Genomic DNA, 19654 nt, shown 5'->3' with positions numbered 1-19654 from the left:
CTTGGATGAAATGAATAACATAGTCAGATTTCCAAGGAAGAACACCCTGGGGAAATTAGCCTAACTTTACCCAAAGATGTGCACCATAGAGCCAAGTGACAGGGGGAGTGGGTGTGGAAGGGAAATTTAGGGAGACTCTTGGGTGCATGAGTCCTTTGGACTAAATTGAGTGCGCTATGAGTCAGCATGGCTGTCTGTCACAATACTTGTGGGGAATCACAAGACATTTGTGAGTTACCTAGTAGGCTGGCTTGGAATTTAACCAGTGCCAAAATTAGCCATGGATATATATATATATATATATATATATATATATATATATATATATATATATATATGTTTGTTTGCTTGCTTGGACATGGTTCCTCTGTGTAGCCCTGGCTGTCCTGGAACCCACTCTGTAGACCAGGCTGGCCTCACACTCACAGAGATCCACCTGCCTCTGCCTCCTGAGTGCTGGGATTAAAGGTGTATACCACTGCCCCTCAGCTTTATCATGGGTATTTCATAGGCTATGTATAAAGCTGAGGCTAAGTTACGTATGGAGTTCTATTCATGTGAACAATATTTGATATTTCTTTTTAAAAAATTCTACCTTTCTCTCTCTCTCTTCCTCTCTCTCTCTCTCTCTCTCTCTCTCTCTCTCTCTCTCTCTCTCTCTGTGTGTGTGTGTGTGTGTGTGTGTGTGTGTGTGTGTGTGTGTGTGTGTACCATGTGCATACCTGGTGCTCACAGAGGCCAGAAGAGGGTAGAAGATGGCCTGGAGCCGGATGATTGTGAACTGCCACATGAGTGTTGGTTCGCAAACCCAGGTCCTCTGAAAGAGCAGCAAGTCCCTTTAACCGCTTTGCCTGCTCTAGAGCCCTGTATAGCTGGAATTTTTCAAGTTCAACATATTCTCAACATTCAACCCATAAGATTAACAATGCTTTCTTTTCTGTTTCAACTTTCTGGTGCTAAAGCAAGTGTTGTAGCCACTTCAGGCCTGGTGCTCAGTTCTACACGCGTGTCTTCTCTCATCAAATCTTCCTTTTGACACAAGGATGGGATTTCCATTACTCCCATTTCACATCTGAGCACACTGAAGCTTGGACATGGCCAATGATTCAGTCAAGAAAGAAAAGCCTATAAGAAGTAGGGCAGGAGCTAATCCCAGATCTGTCTCCATGTCTGACTCCCTCAGAGGAACAAGCCATCCAACAGCAGGATAGGCAAAAAGAATAAGGCATACACTAGCCAGGTCAAGAAAGGCCCAGGGGTCTGATGTGAGGAACGCTGTCTCCCGTCCATTAGTATTCCTTCTTATAGAAGCCACGAGAGAATATTTTCTTCTAAAAGTAAGTCATGATATAAATTAAATGAAATTATCCTATCTCCTCCCTCAACAGTGGGCATTGTAAAACAGTGGTTATAGAGAACTTCTGAGAATTTGAGTCTTAGCCTGATGGTGGTGGCGCACGCACTTGGGAGGTAGAGTTAAGCGGATCTCTATGAGTTCAAGGCCAGCCTGGTCTACAGAGCAAGTTCCAGGACAGCCAGGGCTACACAGAAAAACCCTGTTTCACAAAAAGAGTTTGCGTCTTATTTCTGTCTGCTGTTAATTCAGCGATCCCAGTTCTCCAGGCCTTGGTTTCTCTCTATAAAACACCACGCTAAGACAGTACAATCTCACAAGGTTTCAGACGGAGGGGATGGAATTTTTCCCACAGTTCACAATACACCCACGGTACTACACAAATTTAATCTTTATAGGCAACAAAAATCCTTCTTGTAACAGAAAATTCTGCAGAATTTCGATAAGAAAAAAAAAATGCAGCCTGGTGGAACAACTTCCCCACAGATGCGCTCCCAGGGGCCCCCAGAAATAACAGCTCAGCCGTGTTTGTGTGCTTATCTGCAGAAGGCTTGGCAGCACTCCCTGAACCTCTTCACAGCAGCAGCCCAGGCCTGTCCTCCCTTCTGTCTGGTGAGGTCACCGGTGAGGGTTCCAGGGCCGGGAAGGCAGAGGGAACGGCACAGTTCCCCTTGTTTTCCCTGTGAGAACTTCTTGGCTTTTTTTTTTTTTTGCCCAAGTAGAAATAATAGTTTTAAACAGATTTCATCCTTTTCCCCAATGATAGGACAAATGTTTCTTTTAGATTCAAATTTTCTAGGTAGCTCTTAGATGAATGAACACAAAATGGCTCTTCGCTTCTGAGCCATTTTGTGCTCCAGAGCAGGAGTCAGCAGAAAGGACCGGAACACCGAGGAAAAGCACTGCTGGCTCTGAAAATCGCTACCCAAACCGCCTACCATCTTGCCCTTTGGTTTTAATGATGTTACTCTGTGTTTTGTGTTCCTGAGTAGGTTTATTATAAAACATTTTTTAATTAAATTAAAAAATTTAAATACTAGAATCATACCACCAAAATTATTTGAAAATATCTCTCCAAAATAATGATGAGGTTTAGTTTATTTTCAAGTTTGGTGAATGATTATAACTCATCATTTGTAAATGAAGAGATGCCATCAGCACCCACAAGGCACACACTAGTAAAAATCAGCTCTTTGGTGCAGATGATGAGAGGGTGAGAGACAACAGACAGAACGCCAACAAATCAACATTCAAGGAATGGCGCTGAAGCCAACTCTGCAATCAAATGCAGATTTAAGTATAAGCTCATGTATATTCAAGCTGAAAATGAGACAGCAAAAAATTAAAATCAAACTACATGTTCAAGAAGAGGTCAATAGCTAAATATATTCATTCACTGAAGGGGACATTATGAGAGTGTTTAGGAAAAAAATCAGTATATAGTTTATAGCAATATGGACAATATTAGACATAACATTACTTGAAAAATAGGACCCGCGATTGAATAAAGCTCTGAAAACAAATATGCCTATGGGAAAGGCAAAGAATGCATCGGCACTGGAGAGAGCTCAGTTTGATAAATTGTTTGAAGTTTTATGTTCAAATTTTATTGTCACTCTATGGTGCCTTTGAGGACTTTTAAAAACTAATATCCTGGAGTAATGGTGGGGACAGCAACAGACAGCTGTAGATGCTGTAGGCCTCTATTCATACCAGATGCCAGAATCACCCTTCGGCTGCGACAATAAAGATGGGCTCCAGGCATTGCAGTTAAAACCTTAGAACCCACATAGTATAAGAAAACCCACTCCTGCAAGTTCTCCTCTGACTTCCACTTGCACGATGGTTATTGCAGCATGCACACACACACACACACACACACACACACACACACACATGCACACGCACACACACATGCACGCATGCATGCATGCAAACTAAATAATAAACAAACCAAGAATGTACAAAAATTTTAAATCCATTGTTTTGGGGGCTCCACTCAAACTAATGATCAACTAGGTCTAGGTGGAACATTTGCAGGATGCATTTCTAGAGAGTTCCCAGGTGCTGCTGCCATGGGCCGGAAACCTCACTGTGAGAGTCCCTTAGACAGGTGATTTCAAACTCCAAGTCGTGCGGAAATCCATAGAGCCCCATAGAGTGGGACTGAGGATGAACCTGGAGCAAGCCTGGGCAGGTAAAAGCTGCAGAGGGAGAGGTGGCAGGCCAGTCAGTGGTTGGGTGTCTTGTGGAAGAGGGTGCTGGGTGCTATACAACACGCAAGAGTCCACAGGGAACTCTACAATTTTTAAATGGCCAAGATCACTGACTCTCCCTCAAGCCTCTCCATTCAAGGACAGAAAGGTCAGCCATCAGCTGCAGGAATTTAATTATGATTGAGTAATGAACACGGCATATGGAGATACTCATCAAAGTTATTAACTAATTTATGCCATGCATCTGGAACTTATCAAGACTCATCTCTCAGTGACTAAAGGTTTGGAATCACAACTGACTCCGGAAGGACAGCGCATCATACAGAAAGTTCTTAGATTTTTTTTTTTTTGCAACTACACAAGATTTGAGAGGATGAGAGAGAGAGAGAGAGAGAGAGAGAGAGAGAGAGAGAGAGAGAGAGAGAGAGAGAATGCAAGAGGTGCAAGAGGAGGGGAGAAGAGGGGAGAGAAGGGAGAAGAGAAGAGATGACGACACAGAGACAGAGAGACATAGAGAGAGAATATGATTTGAGACTCAGACTTATTTATGGGATAAAGATATAAGTATATCATCCCCAGGTCTGAGACACTATCCCCAGGCTACCACAACCTTCACAGTCCTCCACGGGAATTCCCCACGTCCCCCACATGCTTCAGAACTTTGGTGGGGTACTATTTCCTTCTGATCCTCCTGCTAGAGATGTGAACAGGTATTTCTTCAACCAGACTGAACCTCACAATGGCTGCAAGCATCTGGATTTTTCAGACATCTGGAAAGGCAAATGAAAAACCTTCCCTCCCTTCTTGAATCGCTGTCATTATGTCAGCAATGATGGCGCAATGAAGCCTCCTTCTCCCTCTCTCGCCTGCATTCCCTGATCCATTTCCAAGACTTGGAAATGTTCACCTCTAACGAAGCCATCACGAACGACTCTAACACTCGGCCAAAATGCATTTTATTCTAGTTTATAAGCCAGATGAGAATGGATTCCTATGCCTCAAGGACGACTGTAATCCCCTCACCATTAAATGAACAAACAAAATCAACAATATCCATTATAAAGAGCAGGGATCTAATTCTCTTGATCAGGCTATGCCTACATAAGGCTTTAAAACTGCTTTAATGAAATCACAAGCGGGCTCAATGCACAGACAACACAGGATGGCACACGCCCACGTTTACTCTGTCTCTTTAAAGCTAGCACATCTTATGGTTCAACTAATAACTGATTGACTTTTAAATTCTTCACTGTAAATTAAAAAAAACTAGTTTGGCTATTTTTTTTTAAAAAAGTTCAAACGCTTATATTAAGAAATGCTTACGAGGACATGAGTGTTAAACCCAAGGAAGGGTAGAGCTATCCAAGAAGCCGCTAAGAATCCACATTATAGTGTGAAATTCACCCGTTTTTCTTTTGTATTTGTATATTCTAGCAACACATATGATGCACTGTATAAAATACTTCAGTGCCAACATTCTGGCCAAATGATGATTTTGTAAGATTCTAGATGCATAGTCGGAGTGGCTGAGTAGTCTGTTTGAAATTTCACTTGTTTTTATTTTTAAATATGTCTTGCCTTTTATGTGTATGGGTATTTTGCTTGCCTATGCCTGTACATTATGCGTGTACGGTGCATGCAGATGCCGGAGAGGGCATCCAGCCCTTTGAAACTGGAATTACAGGTGTTTGTGAGCTGCCGTGCAGGTAATGGGAATCAAGATCAGGTCCTCTGCAAGAGCAACACGTGCTCCCTGCCACTGAGTCACCTCTCTAGCCCCTCCAATTTTCAAATGAAACTACAGATATCGGTATATATTTCATGTGGTTATTATCTTACATATCAGTTTTAAACTGCTAAATCTTGACACTAAACTATTAAAAGCAAGTGATGGTGCAGTTGTACGCACTTGTCATTTCTGGGTGTCTCAAAAATCAAGCTTAAACCCCTTCACAGAAGCACAAATTCTGGAGCAATAGGCTGTGTTTACAGTTATTTTTGCCTATTCGTTGCTCTGATATTCCCTATACTTTCTTGTAATGCATCACACAAACTTTCTAAATTGTATACGCTGAAGACTTCTTAAATTCCTTTCGGTGCATCATGGATACTTCTGAGAGTTTATGCCCGCTATTCCCTTAGCAGTGCCTGTCACACTGGATGCACCAGCCTGAACTGAGGCCCAGAATTGCTTCAGATACCAGCCTTCATGTATTTAGTTCCCTACTAGGATAGCCTCCAGATGACTTAAAATGTTCCATTACCGGTCCATGTTCTTACCAGACGTGAGACTTGCCATTGCTGCCGATCCCTGGTCGTTTTCATAGTGACTCACTAGCGTTTCTGGCTTTAGCATTTGGTTTGCCATGTAAACCAAATGGTCGCCTCCATGATCTTCCAACATAAAAGACGAGTCTTTCCCAGGGCTCAGCTCTTGACCAAGAAGGCTGCTCTTGCTTGCGGAGACCTCATGCAGATTAGCAGCCAATCTAGATGAAGAAAAAGGAAGTTTTAGGCTGAGTCCAGGTAATTTGGAAAGATGCAAATAAAATATCCAAACGTACTTTCTTGAATTATTGAATTACCTATTAAAGAAATGGGGGAATGATATCTCAGTTGGGAAAGTGCTTGGTTTGCAAGCATTAAAACCTGAGTTTGAGCCCCAAGAATACACACAATAAAGCTGACCATAGTGGTGTTTGCTTGGAATCCAAGCACTAGGAGGAAAAGACGAGAGGATCCCGGGGGCTCTCAGCCAGCACAGTGAACCCTAGGCCAGTGAGAGAGCCTGGCTCAAAACCAAAACCAAAGTCCAAGGCAGATGACACCTGAGGAACAACAACTAAGGTTGTCTTCTGGCCCGCCACACACACATGTGCATATACATGTGCACCCACAAGTAAACACACATATGCACACACATACATACACAAAAAAGAAAAATACTGAGTTCTGAAAAATTTCTACTGTAATTTTAATCAAATAATTCATCTCCATTTAGCCTTCCTTTCCTCACGTTCACCTATAACCTATGAAATATTCCTTTGAAATAAGGATTTGCACAGAGCTGTCAATAAATGACAAGGAAGTCATTCATCAATCAGCCACCGGAACAACCTTATTACCCCTCAGACCGATACCAATTACCACAGAAAATGGACATTAATGGACAAAGCCCTGTTCTGAGATGAATAAGCTTACAAGGAGAATCTTGAAATGGGGCCAGCACTTATATTGACAGTTGGAGTTCTTTGTGATATTTTAGAATTATATTTTTATTCAGATGATAACAGAAAACATATATAAGCATATTCTTGATAACGTCATTTTGATTCAGCATTTGTAGTTGTGTTTAATATTGGTGTTTGGTATCCAGAAGCATTATTTAGCTGTGGGGCAGAATAAATAAATGTAACATATGAAATAATACTGTCACAACCCACAAAGGCTGGATGACATCATGACACACTGCACAGATGATGGTCTGGTGTGTGTGTGTGTGTGTGTGTGTATGAGAGAGAGAGAGAGAGAGAGAGAGAGAGAGAGAGAGAGAGAGAGAGAGAGAGAGAGAAAACAGGCTGCCATGCAACAACAGAGGCCAGCTGGGCCCAGGTGCATCTGCAGCATCTGCCAAATAACACACCTTTGGTCTTCAAATATTTAGCTTTAGAAAAACAAAATCATATGCCGCATGAAATTAGCATGGGACTGTTTGTGTCTGCTTTTAGACTTGAAGTGTAAAGTTGTTTAGACTCAACGATTGGGTAAGGATCACAAGTGTCATGGTATTTACAGCAAGGCTTGTGTTTGTATATGCTCAAGTAGCAACGCAACTTGTCTGCAGCCTATTTAAAAGTCTGCGGCTTATTCAAGGGGAACCACCCTACTTGACATTAATGTTGTCTTTCCTAGCGGTTGGCTGTTAGACACAGCCTTGCTAAACTACCAAATAAATGGAATCTGACTTTAAAAGAGGGTTAACGTGCATGAGTTTTGGTCATTTCTGGATACCTAGAAGCCATATCTTCTCAAGGAAGCTGCCTTGCTAAATGTAATCTGAGATAGGGAGTAAGAAACCATGGGCCAAGACCAGCAATAGCGAGGGATCCAAGCTCAGTGGAGCTCCAGCTAAAATCAATCCCCAATTCTCACAGTTTTTGAGGGGCTGGATTTAGCCAATGAATTGTTGTATTTTTACTTAAGATACAATATTAAGGAAAAGTGTTGGCAGGTGCAAGCATATTGAAGGTCTTCTGTGGAATGCTTTGAGGTTGACCATGACTCTGATGCAGATCTAGACGTAGCGAGAGAAGGATCTGGGGCTGGCTGTCACAGTGCCCTCCAGAGGTATAAAAGGCCCCAGGCCCCATGACTCTGATGCAGATCTAGACATAGTGAGAGGAGGGTCTGGGGCTGGCCGTCACAGTGCCCTCGCAGAGATATAAAAGGCCCCAGGACTGGCTGTCACAGTGCCCTCGCAGAGGTATAAAAGGTGCATGCAAAGAGGGAACTGTCTGTTGATGTTCTTTAGATGACACGGTCTTTCTTTCTATGTAGCCCCGTTGACCTTGAACTCACAATTCTCCTGCCTCTGCTTCTAAAGAACTGGGGTTACAGGAGTGTGGCACCATACCCAGATAAGGTGGATGTTGAACAGGTGTGGGATAAATACCAGTTCCAAAGAAGGGACCACTTTACTCAGCACCACAAAGTATGAATGGGACCTTCCGAGAAGGAGTGGGATCCCAGGCCTGACCAGAAACCAGGGAGGGGAAAGCATAGTTCCCACGAGGCACATACCAGCCCAGTGCAGCTAGAACTCAGAGAGCAGGAGGGAGGCTCTGGGCAGTGAGGCGGAGGAGAATCTGTGAGGTGTTATTGTTTCAGGAGTCAAATAAAGTCATCCCTTTAAAGGCACGATTTAATGAATTTTACGATGGTGTTTTAAAATTTCAGACTGGAAAGTGCGCTTGGTGCTTGGTGCTGGGGAAAGTGGAATTCATGAAGAGCCTTTACCTCAGAGACCTTGGTAGCTTCCTCTGCCTAACAACCTTCCCTGGCACTTCCACACCCACCAGTCAATTAACAAGCACTTGAATGTAGGCACTCTGCTACCCACCGGAGGCTGCCGTGCAGGGCATCTCCCCTCTCGATATTGAGGAGCCCGCAATCGCCCTCCAGCATCAGCGGTGGGTACTGATTGAAGCGACCTAGGGAAAGAACAAAGAGTTGATTTCAAAACTAGAAATTGGGTTTTCTGGGCAATGAGAACCCCAACAGGAATCCTCTCAAAGCAATAAACGTTAGTGACACATTCCAAGAGAACGTGGCTGCAGTGAAGACGGAAAACACTGACAACTTTAGAAATGGCATTCACAACTCGAGCTTCAGCGGCCAGAGAATTACTAGGATCATGGGAAGGCGCTCAAGGTATTCAGGGACGGGTTAATTGTCACGTGGGGTCTCGTGAGTGCTGCATGCCCGTGCTAACACAATCTGAGAGGCAATCCATCCTGATTCTCTGAGGCCTTTTCTCCCAGACTTAAAACTACTAGCTCAAACAAAGAAAAGACGCTATCTTATTCCATGATATTATTTCTTTGCTTCTGCTCCAATAAACCCTGATTTCCTATGAGAAAAAGGATTTTAACTTACTGTCAACACAATACATCTCTTTAATCTCTCCGTACTGCCTGCAGGCTGCACAGTGCTGTGGTCTATAATTTTCCCTCTCATTCAGGAAAACAAATTTTAATGAAACAAGGCCCTTGGTTATTGAAGATCTAAGAAAGCATCTCATAGTTTTATTTCTCTGATTCTGGGATACGCTTTTCTTCCTATTTGTCTGAAATGAGACTATGTCTCTAAACGACTCCATTTGCCAATGGCTATTGGCGGAAGGAGGAAGCAGGACACCGCTGTTGCCTCTGTATACAGAAAAGCATAAATGAAGAACAGATCTGGGGCTGGCACTTTGGGGAAAAGTTATCAAAGGACCAGAAGTTGCAAGAGCAACCATTTAACTGCAACCAATGAAATGTGTTCAGAAAGACGGGCAAGGTGGGAGTCAACGAACATCAGTTTAGCTCAATTGCAACTAACTCACTGCCCAGCCCAGCAGGACCAGATCCAGGGTGTTTTGAGTCTATTCAAACCACTGCATCGTCAGCCATCCGGAGGACACAGAGGGCAGCACTCTGTGCGGAATTATGATGGACATACATGCCTCTAGTTAAGAAGTTAAGATTCTAAATATTTAGTTTTTATAAGAGTCTCCTTCAGATGAGAAGCTGTTTGGGGATGACCCAGCAGTCTACTGCACAGGTGTTCCTGTGACATATGGTGTTATATATATGAAAAGGTTACTAAAAAATTCTAATCCAGTGGAAGGGTTGGTATCAGCCTTTGCTTGGAAGCATTGCTTTGATCTGTCTTTGTGACATTCACATGAGACCATGTTAGGTTTAAAGGCAATAATTTAGCATGCCCAGGAGGATGGGCAATGGGTTCAACAGTTGAATCTGAGTCATAGGAGCCAGGCAGGGGCCTCCTTACAGTGGAGAATACACCTGGGAATACTAGTCCTGCTGTGGGTTCACCCTCAACACAAGGGAAACAGAGGGTGCAAACCTCACTCTAAACCTGACAGAGTCCCAGAAAGAACAAGCTCAGCTCCATTTTGTGGAATCTTCCAGAAGACAGTGCTATTAGATAAATGTTTCCCAGAAATCCATGAGGTTAAGACTTGGTGTTTAGGGCAGAGTTATTGGGAGCTAGCCTACTCGTTAGGAGGTAAGCCTAATGGGAGGTCCCTAAGTCATTGTGCCGTACCCATGAAAGAGCTTCAGGACCCCTTCCCTTCTCCTCTGTCTTGTTTCCCAGTTTCTTGTGGACACAAATTTGTTCTCCCCCATACCCCAGCCATGATGTGCCAAAGGCACAAACAACCAGGCTACCTGATTCTGTGGTGTGGGACAATAGTCTGTATTCTGTCAATTATATTTTAAATAAACGCTGATTGGCCAGTAGCCAGGCAGGACATATAGGCAAGACAACCAGACAGGAAATAGAGGCGGGTCAATGAGAACAGGAGAATTCTGGGAAGAAGGAAGTCCTAGTGTGCAGTCATGACCCAGCCACAGAAAAAGCATGATATGACTGCCTCACTAAAAAGGTACCGAGCCACATGGCTAACATAGACAAGAATAATGGGCTAATATAAGTTATAAGAGTTAATAAGAAGCCTGAGCTAATGGGCCAATCAATATATAACTAATGTATACCTCTGTGAGATTTCTTTGGGACTTAACTAATGCAGGAATCAGGCAGGACGGAAACCCCAACAACCGGGTAGGGAACAGAAAACCTTAGTCAACAGAATGGCACCCAGAAACCTCAGACAACAACTCTGGACAGTAAATTCCACAAGCATGATCAGAAACAAGTCTATCCTCTTTATAAATTAATTGCCTCGGGTATTTAATTCAGTATTAGGCAGACTAACACAAAGGGTTCCTCAACAAAGGGTTCTTGGTATTTGGGGGCTGGGTTTTATTTTGTTTTTGGAGGGAAGGGCTGGCTGTCCATCCTGTGAATTGTAGGATGGTAATAGCATCTCTAACTTTTACTTGCTTGACATTAATAGCACTATGAAAATTGTAAGAATCAGATCAAAACCTGTCTGGGGCATTTCAAACTATCTCCTGGAGGCAAATTACCACACACACACACACACCACACACATGCGCATGTACACACACACATATACACACACATGCATGCATGCACACAGAGGAGGGAACACACAAACTATTTCTCCAGGGAAGTGTTTTCTTCCAGTGTTTGTGGTAACGGATGAGGTGCCAGTTCTAAACTGTGGCAGGCTGACACTATTGCTCTCTGTCCTCTCTGATGACATGCCGTCCACTGACCATGCACTTGTATACTCTAGCAATCACTGTCAGCTTCCTTTAAAAGATCTACAGTGCTTGCTCTCAATTTCCAAACTCGGCTGGTCAGTCTCGGCTGGCCCGTATCCAAAGGGGAACACACTGAAGCACACAGGACTGCAGCCATGTATGATCTGTGACCCCCGACACTGGTATCTCTCAGGTAGCTGTGACAGACAGTCTCAGGCTCCACCCTAACCCTGCTGAACAGGAAGCCGCCTCCAGGTTTTTAGGAGTCCTATGGGACACGGTCATCACATTCTCACACAGTTCTCTACTATGCGCCCAGATTAGAAAATAAACTCATTTAAACGCTCAAATTCTACTTCCTAAGAGCTGTGAGGACTTCTTCGGGCTGAACAAGTACAGCTCAGAAGACTACCACCAGTCACTCTGTGTTTTCCACTGAACAGATTCTGGCAAGAGATACCATAGCAAGGTCTCACCGTGATCTTACACCCAAGGCATAAGCAGGTTATGTTCAGGATATGTTTCCACCTTTGGCCCCAATCACTACCTAATTTATATATTTGAATTCATTATAGACTTCATGATATTGATCTTAGGTTATGGATACTACTACCAAATACAAATACTATTCCAAAAAGAAAATAACCAAATAATAACTTACGTCTGACAGAGTATACAAATGGCTTCAGAAACCTCACAATATAATTCAGATCTGGCTTGTGCATCCTCCCAAGCTGTATCAGATGGTGATCGCGTGGGTAGCTGGCTAACTGTTCCAACTCATCTCTTTGCATGGAGCCCAGAGAAACCACAAATATGACATAGCCTTGACATTTGGCCCTCAAAGATACCGTCCTCACAAATTCCTCCTCCTCATGATTCTCTCCAGCTGAAATCACAATGATGACCTTGTGTTTTCTTGGATTGGGGGTTCCTGGGAAGAGATTCTCCATGGCCCACTGCAGGCCAAGACCAACAGCAGCATCTCCATTTAGTTGTCGGATGGAAGTGTGGACGTAGTTCTTCATGATGGCTTGGTTGTCGTAGGCTGTAAACTCAAACTCTGTCTTCACCTTGCTCTTCTTTCTGGAATTCTCTGAGGGAGAATAGCTCAGCAAAGCAATCCTGTCCGAGGCTGAAGGGTTTGAAGTGATGTGGAAGTTGTCAATCACTGAGCTCACCAATGCCTTCATGGCTTGGAAGTCATCATTGGCTATATGACGGGAATTGTCTAAGAGCAAGGCTACATCCATGTATGAATTTTCAGGAAAGAAAGTCTCTTCTGCACAAGTATTTGGAAAACACTTGTCTGAAAACACACAGAGATACATCATGGGATCCATGTTAGCATAAGATACTGAGAGCTTCTAAGCATTTATGATCATATCAATACTTCTACTTCACAGCACTTAAAAGAATAAGAAGTGCTCAATGTCTGAGTAAGTAGCAACTAGCAGCTAGTATCAGGGGTCTATGGTAAAGACAGATTTAGGCAGCATGTGCCCCTGAAGTTCACAATCATGTCCAAACTCCCGAAGAAAGTATTTTCAAAGGTCTAGAGGCTCTCAGTACAAACTAAACACTATCCTAGGAAACACTACACCAGGCAGGTAGTTCCCAAACCCAGTTCTCACATTCTACAGAAACTCTATAAACATTAGAGATTGGAATTCTGACATAGTGCATTTTCTAAAACTTAAAAATAGAACCAACCATCATAAATAGAAATCTCCCATGAAGGCCCAGTTCAATAACTCCCTAGGAAGACATTAAACCTCCTACACAGTCAACCTAACCTTCCCCAGTGGTCTTACCGTAGCAAAGTGTGCAGCGCCGAAGCCTTTCCAGGGGCTCATAATTCCCAACTGGAGGAACCGGAATCACCTGAAATGTCCCAGTGTCATCAAACTGGAAAAAAAAATGAAATTGAAATTGAAAAAACAATAAACAAATGCTCTTTGTACAATTTTAGCCTTTATTGAGAAATTATTATTATGTACTCATCATGAGGAAAGTTTGAAAAATGTCTGCTATCACTATTACTTTGCACAATCCTTGATAGGATACACAAATCAGCAGCTTATAAAGTTGGGTCCTTCAGAAAATGTTCATGGGTAGGTTTATATCAGTCACTTCAGGTGATGATGCTACTTCTATTGCATCCCATCAAAAAGCTCCAACTTCCTGATGTCCCATGAACCTTTTCAATCATAAACTCCAATGAAGTTTATTTCAAATGGCAATAGACTGAAGACGTGGTGCTTATCCAAAATTCTTGTTCATAACTCCTCCATTGTGTCTCCCATGATTATCTGTAGCTGCTCCCCAAATAACCATACAGAGACTTAATATTAATTATAAAAGCTCAGCCAATAGCTTATGTTTGTTATTATCTAGCTCTTATAACTTAAATTAACCCATATTTCTCATCTACCGTCTGCCTCATGGTGGTACCTTCTTTCAGCATGATATGTCCATCTCCTGCTTTATCTGTGCCTTGCTCACAACTCCCCCAACTCTGCCTTCCTCCTTCCCAGCATCTTTTCTTCTCCCAAAATTCTGCTTAGCCATTGGCCAGTCAGTTTTTTATTAGCAATGAGAGCAACACATTTCCACAGTGTACAGAAGGATTATTCCACAGCAGCTACCCTCATTCTCGTTCTGTGCTTGATTACTGATTTTGCTTTAATGTTCATCAAAATGAGCAATATTCAACAGTCATTCATTAATTCACTGAGTCAATACTAATTTGGGGACATTTATTTTTATGGTCCCATGCAAAGCAGATGCTGTTATCACAATGAAAGGAACATCCAGATGGTGATGAGGCTAGCCCACAACCCACAGCAAGGCTCAGGATTGCTTTCCCCCTCCCTCAGATCACAGAAGGGTTATAAAAGCCACATCCTCTGCCCTTCTTTAAAGTGCTGCGTGTCTGAACATACTTGTAATCATTTTAACCTTAGAATGGAAGTTATATGTTGTTTCTCTCTTATGAACTTGGGCATTTGGGCTTTACTCAACAGTTGACTGTTTTCGGTCCCACATCTAAAAACTACATGCTCACTTGGTGACCCAAGGAAATTGGTTCACAGGAGTGAACCACATGCTCTGCCTTCATTTATTCACACATCCAACAAATATAGATTGGATTCAGCAAATATGGATTGGATCCAACAAATATGGATTGGATGCCATCAATGTTATAGGTACAGTTTTGATGGTAGGGATATTGAAATAAACAATTATTTCCCTTGAAAATGGAGTAGGGTAGTGAGGGTGGGAAATACTAGGTACTGTTTAAATGAAATTCACCTAGAAAGTGAGAGAGAAAGAGAAACTGAGAGGGGACAGCCAATGAGGTAAGAGAACAGACAAGAAGAGGAGACCTGTGGAAGGCTGAGCTTCAGTGTAACACTCATTGCCATCCTAATCAGAACAGCTGTGACTACTCACAAAGGACTATCTGCAGGGTTGGACCGCTTGACTTTCCTCATAGGAGCAAGTGGGGGACAGAGGGTCATTAGACCCTCACCAGAGATTCTAGACACTTCTGTCCTCATTACCTACTCCAACAGTATGTAATTCTGTCCAGCCTATGGTTGTGGGATGTGCTAGCTATGTAGGAAGTGAGCCATTAACTGAATACGGACCTCATCTATGCAGTCATGGGGGAGGGGTCGTCCACATCTGGATGAAACTGCTTCGCAATGCAGCGGTTTGGGTGACACCCACACTCCTCTAAGGAATCCTTCACCCGTGCACCTGTACGCAAGCCTTCACCCACACTCTTGGGCCTAAGCCATTGGATTAGTTACGTTTTGTTGCTGTGATAAAAATACCATGACCAAAACCAGCTTAGAGAAGGAAGACAATTCCTCAGCTGGTGGTTCCGGAGGGTGAGAGTCCACAGTGGTGAGGAGACACGGCTGCAAGCAGGAGAAAGGCATCAGGAGCAAGAGGCTGAGAGATCGTCTCCCAACCCTAAAAGGAGATGGAGCAAACTACACGTGGGGTGAGGGTATAAGTTCCCAAATCAACCCATTGATAGGCTTCCTTCCAGCAAGGCCGTACCTTCTAAAGGCTTCATAGCCTCCCCAAACGGTGTCACCAGCTGGGGCCCAAGGATCCAAATTCTGACCTATAGTGGACATGTTTTTAATTCATACTGCCGCAGCCCTCACATGTCCACGTATACCCGTAAGTAAGTCCAATAAACTCATTGGTTCACTATGCTGGACTTGGGTGAGTTGTTACTTCTGTCTGTCACTGGTGTCCTATTTGAGGTGAGTGGACATTTGTTCATGTAAGGTGTCAGTGGGGAAAAGTGTTTCCAAGAAAATGCAGGGTCCACAGTTGTCTTAACATTGCTAATAAATAATGTGGGTGGAGTGTGGGAACCAGCCCCTAAGTACAGAAGTATTGAGAACACTGCTGACTGGAAAGAGCGCTCTGGGGGCAGGAGCAGGAATAAAACCGTGAATAGGATTTGCTCAAGAAAGAATGCAAGAGCCAGGCAATGGCCTGTGCATGGCCCCAGCCTCCAGCACGGTGAAGAAAGATCATTTCTAGACTCCATGAATTCAACTTCAGCAACATAGCATGAAGGGAGGGGGGGAGAGAATGTGAGAAGAGGTGCTGTGAACAGCAAACAGGCAATTTTCCCTGAGAAATCACTGTATAGGGAGCTAAGAAATAGGGTCATCACTAAAGTGAGCAGCTGGACCAGGAAAATGACATCTTTCCCCTCTTGATTAGAAGGCTTTGGCAGAAGGGAGCGAATGGTCTAGAGCAGACAGAGAGCCTCCAGCGAGAATGAAACTGTAACGCATTAGGAGAATGCCTGGGTGCTCAATATCTGTTCTTTCTGCCCAGCTCAGCTCACAAGAGGAAACTCCGCAGAGAAGAACAGATTTCTAAAACTTGCAACGTTTTTATACATTTCCGGAACATCAGGGGGATGCTGCAAATTTAGTTTCCAACTGAGGTAAAGCACAGAGATAAAGATGAGGTAGCGTTTTCCAATAGATTTGTCAAAAGAAGTGATTTGAAAATCGAATAGTGTGAGGTGGCTCAGAAAAGTGAAACTGCCCAAAACCACACAAAAATGTTTATCTCCATATAGAAATAGTTATAATAATAGGATATTCTTTATCGCATCAGTAAAAATATTTTTATGATATTAATTATATGTATGGGTGTGTATCTGTGTGTATGGGCATGTGGTCCTGATCATAGATGCCTGTGGGACTCAGAAGCACCTGATACCCTGGAGCTGGAGTAACAGGTGTTTGGAAGCATCTGACACGAGTGTCATGGATTGAGCTCAGGTCCTCTGTAAGAATATTACATGCGGTTTACTTCTGAGCCATCTCTCCAGCCTCTCATAATGGCAAACTATTTAAAACATGCATAGAACTCCAAAGTTACAAATTACACAGAGAGCGCTTAAGGGAGAGGAGGAAGGCATTCTGGATGGAGAGGCACACAGAGGCACACATGAAGTGACCGGAGGGAGCGCGGCTCAAGATGACACATGGCTAGCGTGTTATCTGGTGATAGCAGAGTGATAAGAAATATCACTGGGGTAGTTCTCTATAGGAACAGTTGCGAGTGCTTCCAGGTGAGGCCTCCATGGGGTTTGGGCAAGGCCCCATCAGGCTATAAATTGAATTTGATATCCTTCAGATTTCTCCTGTTCTAGAATTAGATGTAGTTCTCAGAGCAGAGATGTCACTTATTTCTTCCAGAGAGCAAAATTAAGCAGGCAGGAAAGCCTAAAAAGAGAAACCAGGGGACCTTGACTTCTAAGATCTGTTTTATCAGCGACTTTTGTGGTTCCTACTTCTAGAAAATGTATGTGTATGGGGGGGGAGTGTGTGTGTGCATGCATTATGCATGAATGTGTATGCATGTGCATAAATACATGTATTCATGCATGTGTGTGCATGTCCATGCATTTGTGAATGTGTTGTATGCATGTGTGCATGAGTGTGCGCGCGCGTGTGTGTGTAGCAAGCTGACTCCCTCTCACTTTTTTTTCTGGCCTTGAACTCCCAGAGACCCGCCTGCCCCTGCCTTTCAAGTGCTGGGATTAAAGGCATGCACCACCACTGCCCAGCAATGCATGCTTATGAAGAGATCTTCATAGCCTCCTGAGCAATGAGATGGCTTCACCCAGCTCCAGAAGCCTCTTGTAGATGTGGGATGGTCTCCACTGGCTCTGTGTTTAAACATATGGCCCCCAGTTGGTGGCGCTGCTTTGCAAGGCTGTTGGACCTCTAGGAGGTGGAACCTTGCTGGAAGAAATCAGTTCCTGAGGGCAGGTCTTATGTTTGCTGCTGGACCCCATTTCCTGTCATCTTTGCTCTTCCTACGGCAGACGCCATGGTGACCTGCTGCCTCATGCTTCCCCACCACACAAACTGCATCCCTATAGATCTGTAAGTCAAAATGAACCCTCTGTCCCTTAAGTCACTTCCTGTCAGGTGCTATGTCAGTTATGAGGATGCTAACACACATGTGTCTCACAAGCGATCAACACACTTGAAAGTCACCGGATGATAAACAAAAAGGATCTATAGTTTTGGATTTTCATAGATTGTTTTGCTTTGGATAAGAAAGCAAGATGGAAGAGGCATGATTGCTTTAACATAGCAGGTCCAAAAATGAAAGAGCTACTCTAGAGGAAAATGCTCATCTATATTAAATATCTTGTACCATTTTAGGAACTCAGAGCTCCCCTGAGCTTTCTCCGTTACAGGTTACGCGTCTTTGTCTGGTAGGCAACAGTGAGCAGGTGGCTATTCCAAGAAGTACGGGATGACAGAGGGCCAGCAGAATGCCCACTCTGCACTTTTATTTCGGAGGGACCCGAGCTAATATCTTGGTTAGGCACTTGGTAGCTGTGAAGAAATGAATCTCTCCCTAGAATTCTCCAGGCCTCCGTTCTCTGCACATGTGTCCACATCCATGATTTGTGAACACAGGAGCATGTACGTGACGCTCTAGCTCCAGGGCCCGGCACGTAGCAGGGTCAGATAGACTATCGCTCCTGCTGCTGACTCTTTAGGAACTGCAAGGGGGATGAAGAGACCACTCTGCCACCCTGACTCTGTGTCACTGTCATGCTGCCTGACCTGTGTTACCATCTTAACATGAACGAGGGAGATTCTTACCCCAAAGGCCTCATCAAGGAAAACTCTTTCATTATAAGCAAAGACGGCAAGGCTGATATCCAGGGCACTGAACTCCATGGTGGCCGTGAGAATGGACTCTCTGCTGGCTGTCTGGCCATTGCTGAAGAACACCGCAACTCTCCTGACGTTGGATCCTGACGATGTCCGCTTGAAAGCATTGCGGGCCACAAACCTCATCGCGTTGCCAATGTCCCTGGCTTTCTGGGGGACTTGGTATTTTATTTGGGAAAGAAGCTGAAGGAGATGTTTCTTGCTCTGGTAGTCAGACCTACGGATGAGATAGCTGGTGTCTGAGTCATAGGAAACCACAACAACCCGGGCTCCAATAGGACAGTTATTTTCCCTGATGTTGAGGTCACTGACAATGGACGTGATGATGTCTCTTGTTTCATTAAATCTCCTTTCTGTGATTCCAGAGGACTGGTCCAGAGCAAATACCAGCTCTGTTGGATACACGGGACACTTTTCTATGAAAAGAAAATGGAAAACTATTCAAAGATCTCACTAAGTCACAGCTATCCCATACCCTCTACCCCAGTGAAGTTGGTTCAGACACAGTAAATACCAGGCGACAGTGGTGATGTCATCCAGGGATCTAAGGACTCAGGCATCCTTACTGCAGTTTAGGTCCTAACAAGACCAGCTCTAGGCAGGGTAAGGTTCATACGTGGCAGCACTTGGTGGAATGACAGGTGGGGATGTGGGTCAGGGGGAGGCAGAACCCTGAGCACATCCAAGAAGCCAGCACTGATGGGGGACCGTATAGATGAGTTAGAACCCTGTTTCCTGACTCTCCAGTCCATCCTGACTTCTAGAAGGTCAGGAGCTACTCTGTAAATAATGAGTAGAAAACTGGGATAGGCCCTAGACAGAACAATAGTGAGGGGCAGCAGGGTCACTGCTGACCATGTACACTAACAGGTACAGTCACCAGTAAAAGAGAAAAGTCTACATAAAGGTGGAAGT

The 19654-nt window shown here is 43.8% G+C and overlaps 1 protein-coding gene across 1 annotated transcript in view; it reads right to left on the bottom strand.

Moving 5' to 3' along the window:
- Col6a5 (collagen type VI alpha 5 chain) overlaps positions 1–19654 on the bottom strand; it is a 95042-nt gene that overhangs the window by 13862 nt on the left and 61526 nt on the right. Inside the window, exons 32-36 of the mRNA XM_075964790.1 lie at positions 18668–19155; positions 13304–13397; positions 12151–12798; positions 8690–8780; positions 5851–6059 (exon numbers count right to left, since the gene is read on the bottom strand). Of these exons, the coding sequence (XP_075820905.1) occupies positions 5851–6059; positions 8690–8780; positions 12151–12798; positions 13304–13397; positions 18668–19155 (1530 nt within the window). The remainder of the gene's footprint in view (positions 1–5850; positions 6060–8689; positions 8781–12150; positions 12799–13303; positions 13398–18667; positions 19156–19654) is intronic.

Source organism: Microtus pennsylvanicus, chromosome 3 (assembly GCF_037038515.1).
Source record: "Microtus pennsylvanicus isolate mMicPen1 chromosome 3, mMicPen1.hap1, whole genome shotgun sequence".
Classification (NCBI taxonomy): Eukaryota; Metazoa; Chordata; class Mammalia; order Rodentia; family Cricetidae; genus Microtus; species Microtus pennsylvanicus.
This window is presented reverse-complemented; position numbering and strand designations above follow the sequence as displayed.